This window comes from Salvelinus namaycush, chromosome 5, assembly GCF_016432855.1.
Source record: "Salvelinus namaycush isolate Seneca chromosome 5, SaNama_1.0, whole genome shotgun sequence".
Lineage (NCBI taxonomy): Eukaryota > Metazoa > Chordata > Actinopteri > Salmoniformes > Salmonidae > Salvelinus > Salvelinus namaycush.
Window position 1 is genome coordinate 19,412,927 of NC_052311.1, and position 19,624 is coordinate 19,432,550.

Consider the following 19,624-nt stretch of genomic DNA (forward strand, 5'->3'; position numbering starts at 1 on the left):
TATATATATATATATATATCTTGTATTACCTCGACTAACCTGTACCCCCGCACATCGGTACTGGTACCCCCTGTCGTGTCTTTGCTATCGTTAAATTGAAGACTTATAGTTTTTATCAAAGATTCCTGTAATTAGGGATTACGCGATCACTTGAGTAATAACGTAACTAATTAACTATGAATTCGAGGGCACCAGGGAAAGTTATTAGATTACAAAGTTATAATTTCCCAATATAACCTTTCAGATATTTTCATATCTGATCAATAGTCTTCTAATTAATGATTTATTTACTTTACCTCACGTTAGTCTCATTCCAAACGTCGTAAATTGTTGATTATCTGCACGAACCCAGTCTTCACTATGAGTCATCCATACATCAATTGTCTTAAATCATTTATTTATTACTAACTAATTAATTCACAGAAATGCATAAACAAACAAACAAACTTAAAAAGGGTTACATGAAATGGGAGAAATATGCCCTAGTGGCTGAACCGGCATGTCGACTTGTTAGACAAAAGGGAAAATTGCGTTCGACTAAGAATTCACTACAGAGTCCATAATTATAACAATTGACATGCTAATCCTTACACCTTACACACGAACACTCACTCATTCGGGAACAATTGCAATCAATATATATATAGTTACGCTCGGTGTGTGTCGTCTTGATCGTTGGAGAGAAGTTCGTTTTGGTTGGAGTTCCTTCTGTCCCGGTTATTGTGGATAGTTCCGTGACATTCGTTATAGAATGGATGTTTCGGCGGTTGTCTTTCTTCGCGTTCAATGATACCGAATTCCTAGCTGCAGACTAGTAGTCAATATCAAAACTTGTTCTTATTCGTATAAGAGTTTAACCACGTGGTATGGTTAAAGATTCAGCAATGTTACCTTAAAACTTCTTGTCAATAGGGGGGCGCCATTTCGACTTTGTAAAAATTCGTTCCCAAATTAAACTGCCTCGTACTCAATTCTTGCTCGTACAATATGCATATTATTATTACTATTGGATAGAAAACACTCTCTAGTTTCTAAAACCGTTTGAATTATTTCTCTGAGTGAAACAGAACTCATTCTGCAGCACACTTCCTGTCAAGGAGTGAGATTTCTGAAATCGAGGTCTCTGTTCTGGGGTCAGTTTATAAATTCCCATGTAAGCTATGGAGCTACATGCACTGCATACGCCTTCCTCTAGATGTCAGTAAGCGGTGAGAATTTGAATGGAGTGGATTGCACCATCTGGGGCACTATAAAAGCCCGTGGAACGGAAGGTTCGTTCTTTTCAACGGGGCGCCTGGCGCAGGAGGGACATCACAATGGCGTCCTGAAAAGCTTTCGTTTTAGCAGTTCTATATCTCCGGCTCTGATTTAATTTGATTTTTGTCTTAAAAACTTCATAAGGTAGTTAATTTAAACCGACTTATAGCAGTTTATTGCGATTTTCTGGAATTTCTTTGTCACGCACTATCACAAGTTGGACACCTCTCCGGCACATAGCTAGCTTTAGCTGCTAATTCTACAGGAGAAGAGGACATCTTTCAACCAAAAGACGATTGTTCTGGAGAAAGGACACCTTGCCCAAGATTCTGATGGAAGCTCGTCAAATAGTAAGAAGTCTTTATGCTGTTAATTCGTATTTATGTTGACAAATGTTAAACAATAATTCCGCCATGAATTTCGGTGCGGTCTCGCTTTAGCGCACGCTGTATGCGCAGTAACGTTAATTTTAAAAATCTAACACAGCGGTTGCATTAAGAACTAATGTATCTTTCATTTGCTGTCCAACCTGTATTTTTTTGTCAAGTTTATGAATAGTTATCGATTAGATTAGGTGCCTCTCCAAGATGGCGCCGGACAGATTGCTTGAAGTTTGGCCACTACTCACATTGTATAACCACGATGTGTGCCGCTACATATGCACATTTTCGAACAAACCCTATATGCATTGTGTAATATGATGTTACAGGACTGTCATCTGAAGAAGTTTATGAAGGTTAGTCAAAAATTATATATCTTTTGCTTGCTTGTTACGATCGCTAACCTTTGCTGCTGGTAAATGGTGTTGTGTTTCTGGCTATTGTGGTAAGCTAATATAATGCTATATTGTGTTTGCTGTAAAACACTTAGAAAATCTGAAATATTGGCTGGATTCACAAGATGTTTGTCTTTCATTTGCTGTACGCTGTGTATTTTTCAGAAATGTTTTATGATGAGTATTTAGGTAATTCACGTTGCTCTCTGTAGTTATTCTAGTCGCTTTGGTGAGAGTTGTGATGGTGGCTGCAATGGTAAACTATGATTTATACCTGAAATATGCACATTTTTCTAACAAAACATATGCTATACAATAAATATGTTATCAGACTGTCATCTGATGAAGTTGTTTCTTGGTTAGTGGCAATTTATATCTTTATTTGGTCGAATTTGTGATAGCTACTGATGCAGTAAAAAAATGGTGGAGTAAAAAAAAGTGGTGTCTTTTGCTAACGTGGTTAGCTAATAGATTTACATATTGTGTCTTCCCTGTAAAACATTTTAAAAAATCAGAAATGATGGCTGGATTCACAAGATGTGTATCTTTCATCTGGTGTCTTGGACTTGTGATTTAATGATATTTAGATGCTAGTATTTACTTGTGACGCTATGCTAGGCTATGCTAGTCAGCTTTTTTACTGATGGGGGTGCTCCCGGATCCGGGATTGGGAGGAATTAGAGGTTGGAGAGGAAACATGGTCTAATGGTAATTTCTCAGAGTTTACTTCATCAGATGACAGTCCTATAACATCATATTACACAATACATATATGGTTTGTTCGAAAATGTGCATATTTAGAGCTGAAATCCGTGGTTATACATTGTGAAAACGTAGCAACTATTTTCCAGAATCTCCGGATATATTTCTGACACTCACCTATTCTGACCAAATAACTATTCATAAACTTTACTAAAAAATACATGTTGTACAGGAAATGATAGATACACTAGTTCTTAATGCAATCGCCGTGTTAGATTTTTTAAAATAACTTTAGTACGACATACAGCTTACGTTATAGCGAGAGAGCGCCCAAAATCAAGGCGGAAAACACAACTACACATTTTCGACAGAAATAGGAAATAACATCATAAATGGGTCCTACTTTTGTTGAGCTTCCATCAGAATCTTGCACAAGGGGTCCTTTGTCCAGAACAATCGTTGTTTGGTTTTAGAATGTCCTTTTTCCCTCTCGAATTAGCAACCAAAACTAGCAAAGTGGCGCGAAGCTGTCCATCGTCACCAAACGCAGAGAACGGAACACGCTAAAACTCCCGAAAAAATTTCAATAATCTGATAAAACTATATTGAAAAAACATACTTTACGATGATATTGTCACATTCATCAAATAAAATCAAAGCCGGAGATAGTAGCCGTCTATAACGAAAGCTTTTCAGAAGCCAATGCTGATGTACTTCCTGCGCCTTCCTGAACAAAGGAAATTGGGGTCATGTCATTCCAAGACCTCTCTTTTGACCATAGATATAGCTATACACTCCATTTCTTCTCTCACTGCCTATTGACATCTAGTGGAAGGCGTATGAAGTGCATGTATACTAATACATTTCAAGCAGATTAATAGGGAGGCCCTGGAACAGAGCCTCGATTTCAGATTTTTCACTTTCTGACAGGAAGTTTGCTGCAAAATGAGTTCTGTTTTACTCACAGATATAATTCAAACGGTTTTAGAAACTTGAGTGTTTTCTATCCAATAGTAATAATAATATGCATATTGTACGAGCAAGAATTGAGTACGAGGCCGTTTGAAATGGGCACCTTTCATCCAAGCTACTCAATACTGCCCCTGCAGCCATAAGAAGTTTTAAGGGCTTGTAAGTAAGCATTTCACAGTAAGATCTACACCTGTTGTATTCGGCGCATGTGACAAATTACATTTGATATGCAGGAAAGAGTGTACAAGGCGGTATTGAATTTGTCAATACTTGAGACTTGAGATCATATTGAGACCAGCCCTCCGACATGGAAAGAGGTGGAAAACACAGTTCGACGGGCAAGAACAGCATCAGCCCCGGGGCCAAATGGAGTCCCGTACAAAGTGTATAAGAACGCACCAGACGTCCTGAGGGTCCTCTGGAGGCTTATGAGAACAGCTTGGCAAAAGAAGATAATACCCAAAGTGTGGCGTAGGGCAGGCGGGGTCCTGATCCCTAAGGAGAAGGATGCAGTGAACATCAGCCAATTCCGCCCAATCTCCTTACTGAATGTCGAGGGTAAAATCTTCTTTAGGGTCATTGCCCAGAGGATGTCCGAGTACCTGCAAAGGAATGCGTACGTCGATACATCTGTACAGAAGGCAGGAATATCAGGGTTCTCTGGCTGCTTGGAACACTCCAGCATGATCTGGCACCAGATCCAAATGGCCAAGGTGGAGAAAAGGGACCTTCATGTAGTCTTCCTCGACCTCGCCAATGCATTTGGCTCTGTGCCCCATGAACTCCTGTGGTCTGCCTTCAGATTTTTCCACATACCGGACACCATCACAACCCTGGTGAAGTCGTACTTCCAGGATCTGCAGTTCTGCTTCACCACCTCAGAGTTCACGACCTCATGGCAGTGCCTGAATGTAGGAATAATGGCGGGATGTACCATTTCTCCGTTGGCATTCATAATGGCAATGGAGGTTATCATCAGATCCTCAAAATGGGTTGCTGGTGGACAGCGAGTCGACTCTGGTTTCCGCCTCCCTCCACTCAGAGCCTACATGGACGACATTACAACATTGACCACCACTGTCCCATGCACCAGGAGACTGCTCAGAAAACTCGAGGAGAACATCAGCTGGGCCCGTATGAAGATTAAACCATCCAAGTCACGCAGCATCTCGATTGTGAAGGGAGTACTCTCTGACCTGAAATTCTTCATCGGAGATGACCAAATCCCAACAGTGTCTGAGCAGCCGGTAAAAAGCCTTGGAAGGTGGTATGATGCAAGCCTGAAGGACAAAGACCAGGTGCAACAGCTGCGCAAAGACATCAGTAGTAGCCTACAGTCCATCGACAACACCCAGCTACCTGGAAAGTTAAAGGCCTGGTGTCTGCAGTTTGGTCTCCTACCCCGGGTGTTGTGGCCCCTAGCAGTGTATGAGGTTCCAATCTCAACAGTGGAGAAGATGGAAAGAGGAGTCACAGGCTACTTAAAGAAGTGGCTCGGGGTTCCACGATGCCTTACCACCATAGGCCTCTATGGAGATGGTGTCCTCAAGCTGCCCCTCACCAGTCTAACAGAGGAATTCAAGTGTGCAAAAACCAGGCTCCAGATGACACTGAATGAATCTCGAGACCCAGTGGTGAACAACAACGCGCCGACCTTGGCAACTGGGCGCAAATGGAGGCCAGGAAAAGCAGTCCAGGAGGCAACAGCAGCCCTCAGACATGCTGACATTGTGGGTCATGTTCAGCAAGGGAGAGGAGGCCTTGGGCTAACTAGCCGTGCTGCTTGGAGTAAGGCCACTGCACCAGAGCGGCGGAAGATGGTAGTGCAGGAAGTACGCCATCAGGAGGAGGCTGCAAGGTGGGCCAAGGCAGTCTCTCTTGCCAAACAAGGACAGTGGACTCGATGGGACAGTGTGGAGAAGAGGAAGATCAGCTGGAAGGATCTGTGGGCCATGGAAGCGAGGCGGTTGAGCTTTTCCATCAGAGCAACATATGACGTCCTTCCAACACCAGTTAATCTTCACCAATGGTATGGTGAAGATCCGGACTGTGCCCTCTGTTCCATGCCAGCCAACCTCAGGCACATTCTCACAGGGTGTAAAACAAGCCTCACCCAAGGACGCTACACTTGGCGTCACAACCAAGTCCTTAAAAACCTTGCTTCCGCCCTGGAGGACAAGCGAGCTGCCACCAACTCCCTACCACCCCCAGCAGCATCACACCCCTTACATACGACTTTTGTCCGCGAAGGGGCTAAACCACCGAAGAGCGGCTCTACACCATTAGAGCGAGACCAGCTGCGCTTGGCCCGCGACTGGAAAATGCTAGCTGACATTGGCCGGCAACTTGTGTTTCCTCCGGAGATCGCAACCACCACCCTAAGACCTGACATAGTGCTCTGGTCCCGTTCGCTCAAGAAGGTCTTCATCATTGAGCTCACAGTACCCTGGGAGGACTCAGTAGATGAGGCTTATGAGCGAAAACATCTGCGCTATGCCGATCTAGCTGCCGAAGCACGGCATCATGGCTGGAACACAGAAGTCCGACCAGTGGAGGTGGGCTGCAGAGGTTTTGTGGCAACATCTACAACCAGACTGCTTAGAGACCTGGGAATTAAGGGCCAGAGCCAGCGTTCGGCAATCAAAGCTGTATCAGAGGTGGCAGAAGGCAGCAGTCAATGGCTCTGGATGAAGAGGAAAGACCCCAGCTGGGCCCCGAAGTGAGAGGGCCAGGAGGTATGCGGTCAACAATGCTTGACTCAGGGAGGAAGACGCCCCTGCCATGCATAGTCCCATGGGATGTTGGCTATCAACAACAAGGCAACTCCTTTGACTAATTGGGAATGGGACGCAAGCGTAGGATTGATCACCCTGTCGCTGGCCGCCTTTGGGGAGGGTGTATAGTGTGAAAGGCCGAAACACCCTAGGAACCAAAGGTACACTACTGACGATGCGCTCCCCAAATTTCACCAGTCTCACTGTTCATGAACTCTTGGAAGTGCTTGCACAAAGGATAGTAACATCTCATCCTGTGTTCTTGGAATCTGTCACTTTGTCACCTTGATAACTCCAATGTCTCAAACTGTGCACCTACGTTATAAACTTTCATAGGCTAGGCTGTAGCAACCTCATGATGGGTATAGGGCAAATTTGAGTATCAGTAGCCTAAACCTATTGATGTTACATTGAGCTGGGTGAATGGAATATGAATGACAGTCATTAAATAGGATGTAATAGAAATAAGGCGAGCCATAAAACAAATATAATTGCCACTGGTCTCTACCCTTTGCACAATGCCAAGGATTATATGCACAATATGTAAAGTGTGTAGTGTTTAGTAATCTGTTAATCACTACATTCTGCAGTGAAGAACAATGGAATCTACAGTGTGGGGCCTTGACTCGTGTCTGAAGTTGTTTCCTTTAAGAAATATGTCATGAGGCATAAGGAACTGAAACATGCCTTTGCCATGAGTTGAGGGCGATTCATCTGACAAACGTATGACAATCAAAGAAATGTCCCGATCCGTCTATATTCCAACAGATATAGGGCGAGAGCGCAATGCACCTTGAGGAAACATGCAGTGCGAGGAAAGCCGTTTTCCCTCCAAGCGGCTTGAGAACACAGAGAAACGGGCTACGTCTTTGTATTGCACTGAGTATGGTGGCAGATGAAAGTGTACAATCTATGGAAGCAGATCACAGGAACACGTTTTGCAATGTGATAGAAGGGAGCGAGTAGCCTAGCAACACTTCAAAGCAGCTACTGTGTGGAGGGGCATTACCCATAGCGTAGTCAGAGCATAGCATTAGACCACAAGATCAAATAAAGTACAGAGGGAGCACTGGATGGTCAGCTTTTAGTCCATTGTATGAAGGTTATGTTGCATATTCCTGTTTGATTTGTACTTTCCCTTCTCCAAAAACATTACTGTATCTGAAAGATATCTAGTGTATTAGTAAGAGATAGGCCTATGTATTTTTTTGATTTAGCCTACTGTGTAGGTAGCCTAGATATTTCATAATTCACCACATTGGATTTTCCTGCCTTAAAATGAGACCAATGGATTGTGATCTTACCTTTGTTAAGAACAGAGTAGAAACAACAGATTGTAATGCAGAGATGAAAATATACAGAAGCCTGTTATCAGAGAGGTACATACACTAGTGAGCAAGGTAGTGACGATTTCAGCAGACAGTCCAGTGTGGTTAAATTGTGCGCCAAAGTGCAACGGCTTGTGACCATTTGTTTTTGTACAGTCTCAGTATCGGATTTGAATATAGAGGACAGGCCTATCTCATTGGCCTTCTCATTATTAGATTTGCTTACTAACAGACAAACACTAGCACTGTGGCACACAACATCCTGGTATTCCAATGAGGTGTTCCAGTGGCCTGGAATTCCAATGCAGGCACACAATTCAAACCAGGCAATCTGAGGAATTCAACTGTATTTTCCCTGTCCTCGATTGCTACAGAAAACGAAGGACTGCCCACTAGGTCACAGATTTCACAAATTTAAACAGCAATCATTGACAAACTACAACTCTGGTACACTACATCAATATTTCTAATGTACTGTGGCTCAATGCAACCTGTCAATAATAATGAATTGTTCCATCCCCCATTATCTCAAATGTCATTATGAGCTGAAATACAGACAATAATGGATAAGAAAACAAAACCCCAAAACCAGCTAATCAAGGGCTTTTCCTAAATAGTGTACTCTGAGCGAGTGTAGGCATCATTCATTTTGCGCTTTTCTTCCCTTTTTCCCTTGAAATACGTAGCTTCTGTATTAATAATGTGATGAATACGTAACTGTAACCGCCATGTGTGTAAACAGTTAAGCCAGAGCTCGGCCTCCACTTTCAATACAAGAATAACATGTGACATCACTTAAGTTCCACAGGGTTAGCGGCACGAGGAGAGGCCAAAGAAAGTTGCTTTTGTGCTTATGGACTGGGAGTTTGAAGCATTTTGCCTATATTAGCACATTTTATATGGGCACACTAGAAGGTTCCTGCTTTCAAAAGCATAAGACAAAGTTCTTCGCAATCCATTTTATTTCTCAATCAAGCCTGTCTCGCATGCTTCTGTTCTGACTGGGTGACCAAAATAGGACAGATGTCACAGACCAGAAACGACACAAACAAGCAGGATGAAAACAAGCAGGGTGAAAACAGTCACTTCAAAAATGTCTTCCCATCTGAGTCCGTCTTGCCGTCAGCCCTTCCTTCCTGCTGGCTCGGTTCAAAAAGCATCCTGACTAGAGAGAGAAACAAGCAATGTCTGTCTCTCTGGGCCTCCCGGGCTCCTGCCTTCACCTTCTCCTCACTGCCTTTTCACTTAGATATTACTAGCCACTGTTTGACTACTACGCTAATCCCATGCTAAGTTCAGCACACAAGGACACTGTCTGAGCTCTGAGGTAGGCCTGGCATTTGAGCTATGTGATTCACTGGCAGCTAGAGGTCTTGATGACTGTGTGTGACTGTTCATGGCCTTTGCCTTTTTGCACCTGCCTAAACAATTACAAGGAGCTGACAAGTCTGACTCATTGTCTCTTCTTGGATGGCTGCTGCATCTTAGACACTAGCGGCGGCTGTACAGCCTATTAGAGACACATTTTCAGCCAGGTATTTTTACCATTTAAATTAACCAGGCTAATTTTCTATAGAGCTCGCCAGCTTGTAGTCCTAAAAAACAGAGATGAGTTACCGCTGGTTCATTCAGCCATTCCTATGGAGAAAACGAATGGGTAAAGAATAGAATTTTGGGATAAGGTCTGAGGTTAACACAGACTTAGGAGATCTTATATATGTTTTGTTCTATGAGACAATCAGTCAACATGACATCAGTAGGCTACCACCTAACCCAATATTGGACTAAAGGAGACTAATGTTACTCCTTAGACCAAGAACCTTGCATGTTCTGTTTATAGGGCGAATTGGCTCTGGAAGCTAAAACAGCGAAATACTCCATCAAAACGTCAAACGATTCTCAATTGCCTTTCGTGAACTAACACTTGCATTTGACTCCTCCCCCCCTTACTAGTCCCGACTTTGTTGACAGCTAGTTTGAGAACATTTATTAGACTATGACTGATGTGGTTGTCCCACCTCGATATCTTAAGATGCACCAACTGTAAGTTGCTCTGGAAAAGAGCATCTGCTAAATGACTAAAATGTAAATGCAAAATTGCAGTACAGTTCTAGAAACAGAAATCCCTCTTTCATATCACACCAAAATAATGTAATAAATGCTAAAATACACACCGTGCACTGTTTTAACAGTTGCAGCAGACAGTACTTTTGACTGACAACACGTTTGTGGCATCTGTCTTCCGTTTACACAGATGTTAGGAGACGCAAACAGTTAATTACCACAGGTAGTCCACTCTGTCTTCTGTTTTCCATAAACAAACGCTGTAACATGGAAATATGGCTGTGTGGGAAGCCTAACAAGGTGTGTATCAACTTAACTATTTATTTTTTATTATTATTCCTCACCACCAGTCAGAACCAGGTGTTGATGATTACAAATCTTTGAAACCTAGGCTAATACCAAGAGGGAATGCCATCTCCAATAAGACTAATGCTGTCAGTTGCGTAAGGGGGACACTACCAGCTGAATATTTAAATGAGTGACAAGTTAAAATTCCGAAACAAAAGTGCAAAGATGTGCCTAGTAAAATTTTTACAAGTTCTGGACATCTTTCAAGGAGAACTTGTGGGGATTGTGGTCAGTCCACATTTTTCAAATACTCGTTTCCTCATATCAGCGTCAACGTGTATTTTTATTTTTAGCCAGCTTGCCTTTAATGCTTACAAATACGTTCTTGCAGAATTTGAATCTGCACGGGCATAGTGGGATAACGGAGTTCACAGTTAATGCTATGGAATAACTAGTTTATGAGGCTTCCATTGTGAAGTCAGGCAAACAGCACAGTGCGTAGGAAATAACAAGCATATCTTTGACAGATACACAAATCAAATTTTATTGGTCACATACACATATTTAGCAGATGTTATTGCGGGTGTAGCGAAATACTTGTGTTCCTATCTTACAATACACACAAATCTAAAAGTGAAAGAATGGAATGAAGAAATATATACAGTACCAGTCAAACATTTAAGAAGACCCACTCATTCAAGGGTTTCTTTATTTATACTATTTTCTACATTGTAGAATAATAGTGAAGACATCAGAACTATGAAATAAGACATATGGAATCAAGTAGTAACCAAAAAAAGTGTTAAACAAATCTAAATATATTTTATATTTGAGATTCTTCAAAGTAGCCACCCTTTGCCTTGACAGCTTTGCACACTCTTGGCATTCTCTCAACCAGCTTCACCTGGAATGCATTTCCAACAGTCTTGAAGGAGTTCCCACATATGCTGAGTACTTGTTGGCAGCTTTTCCTTCACTCCGCGGTCCAACTCATCCCAAACTATCTCAATTGGGTTGAGGTCGGGTGATTGTGGAGGCCAGGTCATCTGATGCAGCCCTCCATCACTTTCCTTCTTGATAAAATAGCCCTTACACCGCCTGGAGACGTTGGGTCATTGTCCTGTTTAAAAACAAATGATAGTCCCATGCTGTGGTAGCCACGCTGGTAAGTGTGCCTTGATTTCTAAATAACTCTAACAGTGCCACCAGCAAAGCACACCTCAATGCTTTACGGTGAGAACTACACAAGCAAAGATCATCCCTTCACCTACTCTACATTTCACAAAGACAGCGGTTGGAACCAAAAATCTCAAATTTGGACTCAGACCAAAGGACAGATTTCCACCGGTCTAATGTCCATTGCTCGTGTTTATTGGCCCAAGCAAGTCTCTTCTTATTGGTGTCCTTTAGTAGTGGTTTCTATGCAGCAATTTGACCATGAAGGCCTGATTAACAGTCTCCTCTGAACAGTTGATGTTGAGATGTGTCTGTTACTTGAACTCTGTGAAGCATTTATTTGGGATGCAATTTCTGGGGCTGGTAACACGAACTTATCCTCTGCAGCAGAGGCAACTCTGGGTCTTCCTTACCTGTGGCGATCCTCATGAGAGCCAATTTCATCGTAGCGCTTGATGGTTTTTGCAACTGCACTTGAAGAAACTTTCAAAGTTCATGAAATTTTGCAGATTGACTGACCTTCATGTCCTAAAGTAATGACGGACTGTCATTTCTCTTTGCTTATTTGAGCTGTTCTTGCCATAATATGTACTTGGTCTTTTACCAAATAGGGCTATCTTCTGTATTCCACCCCTACCTTGTCACAACACAACTGTTTGTTACGGAAAACAAAAATCCACAAATTAACTAAAGGCACACCTGTTATTTGAAATGCATTCCAAGTGACTACCTCATGAAGATGGTTGAGAAAATGCCAAGAGTGTGCAAAGCTATCATCAAGGCAAAGGGTGGCTACTTCGAAGAATCTGAAATATAAAATATTTTTTGATTTGTTTAACAATTTTTGGCTTACTACATGATTCCATATTTCATAGTTTTGATGTCTTCACTATTATTCTACAATTTAAATCAATCTTTAAAAAATAAAACAAATACCCTTGATTGAGTAGGTGTGTCAACTTGACTGGTACTATATATATATATATATATATATATATATATATATAGTGCATTCGGAAAGTCTTCAGACCTCTTGACTTTTCCCAAATGTTGTTACGTTACAGCCTTATTCTAAAATTGATTAAATAGTTTCCCCCCCCTCAATCTACACACAATACCCCATAATGACAAAGCAAAAAGAGTTTTTCAAATTTGTCTAGTTGGATGGGGAGCATCGCTGCACAGCTATTTTCAGGTCTCTCCAGAGATGTTCGATCGGCTTCAAGTCCGGGCTCTGGCTGGGCCACTCAAGTACATTCAGAGACTTGTCCCGAAGCCACTCCTGCGTTGTCTTGGCTGTGTGCTTAGGGTCGTATCCTGTTGGAAGGTGAACCTTCACCCCAGTCTGAGGTGCTGAGCACTCTGGAGTAGATTTTCATCAAGGATCTCTGTACTCTGCTCCATTCATTTTTTACCTAGATCCTGACTAGTCTCCCAGTCTGTCAGAGTTACCATCGGGTGCTTGGTCACCTCCCTGACCAAGGCCCTTCTCCCTCGATAGCTCAGTTTTGGCCGGGTGGGCAGCTCTTGGAAGAGTCTTAGTGGTTCCAAACTTCTTCCATTTAAGAATGCCTCCAGGCCACTGTTCTTCGGGACCTTCAATGCTGCAGAATTTTCTTTGGTACCCTTCCCCAGATCTGTAACTCGACCCAATACTGTTTCTGAGCTCTACGTACAACTCCTTCAACCTCATGGCTTGGCTTTGACATGCACTGACAACATGCACTGACAACTCCTTATATAGACAGGTGTGTGCCTTTCCAAATTATGTCCAATCAATTGAATTTACCACAGGTGGACTAAAATCAAGTTGTAGAAACATCAAGGATGATCAATGGAAACAGGATGCACCCAATTTCAAGTCTCATAGCAAAGAGTCGGAATACTTATTTAAAGGAGAAAGGGGGATACCTCGTCAGCTGTACAACAATGCAGTAAACTGAAATGTGTCTTCCGCAAGGGAACTGTTGGTTAACTGCCTTGCTCAGGAGCAGGATGACAGATTTTTACCTTGTCAGCTCAGGGATTCTATAAATAAGGTATGTTTTTTTTATTTGTAATACATTTGCAAACATCTCAAAAACTTGTTTTGCGCCTTGTAATTATGGGTTATTGTGTGTAGACTGAGGAATGTATTTTATTTAATACATTTCAGAATAAGGATGTAATGTAACAAAACGTGGAAAAAGTCAGGGGGTCTGAATACTTCCCGAAAGCACTATGTAATGGGATGTAGACATTATGAACAGTATGTGGACAGAATATGGTGGCTTGGTTGACGGATAACGTAAACAGAGACATTGACACACCAATAGGTGTAGTGTGACATGGCTATAAAATTGTTTTTTTTAAACTCTACAAGGCTCATTGTTTCCTGAAGAGCTATGGAGATGAGTGACAGGCATGATGCCATATTCATTTATTGTTATGTTGTACTAATTTAGTACAAGCACAGATGACTAGAATGGTATGCTCCACTATGAAACATAATGAACTGTGTAGACCTACTAGCACACGGTTAACGAGACAATGACAACACGTGACAGACGTTTAATTGTTTCCTCAATGTCAGATACATCAGCATGTGGCAGTGTCACTATCGCCTCGCCCACTATTTTAAGTGGTCTATCGATTTTCTAGGCCATCGTTGTGCGTATCTCTTGCTGCTAACAAACCGCAGAGCGCCAGGGACAATTGCCTGGTGGTTGAAATGTACTGGAAATAATTACCCTTGCAATAAACAATAGCATGTGAAAATTTAACCGATATAGTCCACTGAACTTGATTATTGCCAACTGTCCCATGCAGCCAATTCAAGCGGCTACAGATAAGGAGTCCTGATTATTTAAGTCACCTCTAGGAGAGGCCTAAAGTGTACAGCTGAAACAGTGTCTATTAATCAAAACATTTCAATTCAAGCTCAATATGCCTAATGACACACATTTAAGGTTTGTTTGGAATTGGTTCAGGCCAATAGCATTAGTGTAGGTTTTTGTTTTGTATGCCGTTTAAAAACAAATTGAGCAAATTCGTAGCCTATTTCACTGTCTGGGAAACAATATAGCCGGTTTACATTGCCGTTTGGAAAATACAGGAAACGTTCGCTCTGATGTGCTCTGAAGTCTGAATTTGTTCGTGACATAAGTGGCTGGGTTACTATCAAGTCCTGTTATGTAAAGTAGCTAGAGATTATCTCCCAATGATAGAGCTTTACCGGGATGTAGTCAGGATACGTAACACTGTAGCCGCATGGCAACAGTAACGCAGAAACAAAGAATGTAACAATTTAGCGAAGCAGTGGTAGCGGGAAATTATAGAACACTGACAGTAGCAGAGAGGTTTCACAAATTACAACATTTTGAGATTAGCATCACTGAAGGCTAATCAAATAATTATACTGACCTGTTGCGTTCTTTCCGCCGGATTCATCATCACAGCTTGACGAAAACTGTTATCCACATAAGACGCCATTGTTTTGAAGACGCGTTAAAAACAATTAATTTGCTTATCTTGTTGACAATTTTCTAATGTTCGCGGTCTGTGCCACAATCTTCGTAACCACTTTGTTATCCACTAAGAGAACTCCAGTGTGCTAAAAATTGATAATTAGTCCCCACGGCCAGGCCACAATGTGAGCCTCGGGGTTTATTCTGTCCCCAAACCGATACCAGAAGGCTGCCACCGGTCCAAACAAACTTGCTATCGAGGCGCGGCTCGAAGAATCCAACACAGTAGATCTGTTGCTGTACAATTTGTATTATGGTAAAACGGTTCCTTTATCTAAACCGACACTAAAAGCCAATCCATTGATCTTCAGCATTTTTGCGTTTGCCACAATTTCATGTACCGCCTTCAAAGAAAAAAGTAGAAATCTATCCTGACAGTAACCGGTTGTCCATTTTTTTAATAATAAACCTATACATGTAGAAAGGCAACCTTTAAAAAATCATTATGATAGGTTTAAAAGTGACGATGAGGCCACAGCTTTCTGCTGTATGCCGCCATGGTGACTGACACAAGGGAAAGCTCATGGGCGAGTCCATTTACAAAAATAGAGCCGGGGGACAATGCATTGTGGCCTACAAAGCTATCCTTTGTCGCCATCCAATGACAGAACCTGGAATAAAACACACAGATAGGCTACCGAAGGGGCAAATACTTATGCACATTTGGGAACAATGAATTGTTATGGACCTTAACGATGTGAAAATATCAGATTTTTTTGTACTATTTATTGACAACATGAAACTCTATTTGACTGGAATTTCATTCTGCTTTGATATATGGAGGAAAATATCAAGTGTAGAAGTAGGAAGTGGGGAAAAAGTTATATTCAATTCCATTTAATGATATTATATTTCCTTATTCTAACCACGTGTTATATTTGTATGCTTCAGTGCTGTTCAAGCTCTTCTATTCAATAAAAATCTGTGGCCAATGGTACATTTACATTTTGTAAAATTGGAGAAGTTCAAAACAACTGGGAAATCTCCGTTTTCCAACTTCAGTGTGTTTAATTTCGCGTTCATGTGCTTTTTCGGGACTAGGAAACTCGGATATGTACGAATTGCTAACTGGTTGAACGCAACAGGTGTATAACTACAATACAGGAGGCTGCTGAGGTTTCGGAGGCTCATAATAATGTCCGGAACGGAGCTAATGGAATGGCATCAAACACCTGGAAACCATGTGTATGATGTATTTGATACCATTGCACTCACTCCGCCCTAGCCATTACCACGAGTCTGTCCTCCTCAATACAGGTGCCGCCAACCTCCTGTGAACTACAACCAGTTAGCAAGTCGTACATTTCCGAGTTTCCTAGCACTTGAAAGCACAAACTTACTTGCACTAGCACAAAAATAAAGAAGACTGGTAAAAATAATTTTGAACCATCATCCAACTCGGAATTCCAAGTTTCGACTTTTCGACTTAAAGATCACTGATGTTATGATTTCGTTTTTTTACAAGTTCCCAGTTGTACAGGGTCTTATTTCACTGATTCCAAAGCCTGATAAAGACCCTTCTTTCATTGACAATTGGAGACCAATTACTTTATTAAATATTGATTACAAATTGATTGCTCTGGTTTATGTCAAAATATTTAAAAAAGGAATAGATACCATTATAAATTAGACTCAAACAGGATTTAGAAATGGCCGTCATATATACTCCGATATTATATTCAGATGAAATGGACTCAAATGCTGTTGTTTTATGTTTGGACTTCTGTAAAGCCTTTGACACAATTGAACATTAATTTCTCTATCGGTCTCTTAAACTTTTTGGTTTCGGTGAAAATGTTATCAAAGTCATTCGCATGTTTTACAAAGATATAAATAGTTATGTGATACGAAACCGTAATACATACAAAGATTCAGTATCAACAGAAGTGTACGACAGGGATGCCCATTTTTGCCCTTTTTATTCTTTTTTGGTAGTGGAATTTCTATCTCTAGATATTATGAATAATGCAAATCTGCAGGGTTTATCCATTTTTAACAGGGATATCAAAATTCTCCAACTTGCAGACGATACTACTCTTTTTTGAAAAGATAAAGACAAGGTTTCCCATGTCCTTAATGCTATCACTGTGTAACAGTTTAACTTTACGTCGTCCCCTCGCCTTGACACGGGCGCGAACCAGGGACCCTCTGCACACATCAACAACAGTCACCCACGAAGCGTCGTTACCCATCGCTCCACAAAAGCCGCGGCCCTTGCAGAGCAAGGGGCAACACTACTTCTAGGTTTCAGAGCAAGTGACGTAACTGATTGGAATGCTAGTAGCGCGTACCCGCTAACTAGCTAGCCATTTCACATCCGTTACAACTGCATTCTCTATTGGATCTGGATTAAAACTAAATGTTTCTAAATGTGAAATCTTATGTTTATGACTCTGATGATAAAGAAATAGAAAATGCCTGTAAAGTACTATGTTAAATATTTAGGAATACATCTATCAAAAAACCACTTAGTCAGACAACATATGAATTTCTCTCCTAAAATTAAGAAAACCAAGAATATATTTAATAATTGTCTACAACGGGATCTTTCTATAATTGGGAGAGTGCTTCTGTCCAAGGCAGAGGGACTGTCTCGCTTTGTGTACCCCTCATTATCTTTATTTGTAAATATCTCTACCTGTAAAGAGATCAACAAGACATTTCTTGACTTCATCTGGAAAAGTAAGTCTCACAAATAAAAAAAAAGTCAGTCCTCTCAAATAAAAAATCTGAAGGTGGTCTGGAAGTGTTGGATTTTGTTTACATAAATAACCCTTTCAAGATCAATTGGTTGAAAAGATGTTTGGTCAATACAGAATTAATTTGGTATTTCATTCCAAACAATGTGTTTAATAAATTGGGAGGTCTTCAATTTTTACTGAAATGTAATTATATTCCAGAAAGATTACCTGCTAAAGTTGCTAGATTTCACCAACAAACTTTAACGTCCCGGAAAATATGTTTCCTGCACAATTTTTCCCCACATAAAGCTCTTTTGTGGAATAATTCAGACATAACTGTAAGGAATGAGTCATTGTTCTACCCTAGCTGGCATGAGAGGAATATTTACTTTGTTCATGTTCTTGACAACAGAGGTAATATTCTTTCATCTGAGCAATTTATGACATTGAATGAGTTTCCAATACCTTTTCAGAGTTTATTTATGTGATCAAAGCCATTTCCAGTGGTCTAACTACAATAATGAAAACTCATTTTAGCTTTGGGGATGATCACAGAGCTTATCCAGAACTCAGTTTGGAAGGTGTGGGTGTCACACCCTGATCTGTTTCACATGTCTTTGGGATTGTCTCCACCCCCTCAAGATGTCACCCATCTTCCCCATTATTCCCAGTGTATTTATTCCTGTGTTCTCTGTTTGTCTGTTGCCAGTTCTTCTTGTCAAGCTTACCAGCGTGTTTTTCCGAGCTACTTTTTTTTCTAGTCTCGGTTTTTCTAGTCCTCCCTGTTCTGACCTCTTGCCTGCCTTGACACTAAGCCCGCCTGCCTGATCATTCAGCCTGCCCTGACCTCGAGCCTGCCTGCCGCCCTGCAACATTTGGAACTCTGAACTGGTTTATGAACTTTTGCCTGTCCTCGACCTACCTCTTACCTGCCCCTTATTGTTCAATAAATATCAAAGACTCGAACCATCTGCCTCCTGTGTCTGCATCTGGGTCTTGCCCTGTGTCGTTAGAGTGGGCGTACTTGTGAAATCTTGTTATAACAAATAAGACAAATTTCCCATTCATGGAACCAACTTGTTGGCCCAGTTGAAACATTTTCTGGAACATGCTTATTACTGACATTGTCTCGAAAAAGCTTAGTTAATGCCTTACAAATATTGTATACCCAACAAATGTAAGGATGTGCACTTTAAGATTCTACATAAGATAAATCCATGTAATTCCATGTTGTCCAAATTTGTTGATATTGATGATATCTGCGTTTTCTGCAAAAATGGGGGTGAAAATCTGACTCACTTGTTCTATGAATGTAAATCTGTGAGATATTTTTGGAAAAACCTTGCAGAATACTTACTTACTTTTTTTAACACAACCCATGTTTTTGACATGAATGATATATGTTACTATTGCAATGATAAGGCAATTGAAATTATTGTGAATGTTTTTATTCTTGTTGCCAAATACTTTACAGAAAAAAATCCAGATTTCTATACTAAAATAACAAATATTTTTGATTGAATTTAATCCTATTGTAAAGACATTGTCCATAGTGAATCATCATAATGCGATTTTCTTCATAGTGAATACAATTGCACTATAATTGTCATTTTATATATATATATATATATGTATGTGTGTTTTATGTTATTTACTGTATACACTACAGTTCAAAAGTTTGGGGTCACTTAGAAATGTCTTGATTTTTGAAAGAAAAGCAATTTTTTTGTCCATTAAAATAACATCAAATTGATCAGAAATGCAGTGTAGACATTGTTAATGTTGTAAATGACTATTGTAGCTGGAAACAGCAGATTTTTTAAAAGGAATATCTACATAGGCGTACAGAGGCCCATTATCAGCAACCATCACTCCTGTGTTCCAATGGCACGTTGTGTTAGCTAATCCAAGTTTATCATTTTAAAAAGCTAATTGATCATTAGAAAACCCTTTTGCAATTATGTTAGCACAGCTGAAAACTGTTGTTCTGATTAAAGAAACAATAAAACTGGCCTTCTTTAGACAAGTTGAGTATCTGGAGCATCAGCATTTGTGGGTTCGATTACAGGCTCAAAATGCCCAGAAACAAAGAACTTTCTTC

The 19,624-nt window shown here is 40.8% G+C and overlaps 1 protein-coding gene across 1 annotated transcript in view; it reads right to left on the reverse strand.

Moving 5' to 3' along the window:
* LOC120048027 (rap guanine nucleotide exchange factor 2-like) overlaps positions 1-15,342 on the reverse strand; it is a 148,149-nt gene extending 132,807 nt beyond the window's left edge. The window contains exon 1 of the mRNA XM_038993699.1: positions 14,739-15,342. Within this exon, the coding sequence (XP_038849627.1) occupies positions 14,739-14,807 (69 nt within the window). The 5' untranslated portion in view covers positions 14,808-15,342. The remainder of the gene's footprint in view (positions 1-14,738) is intronic.
* Positions 15,343-19,624: the final 4,282 nt, after the last annotated feature.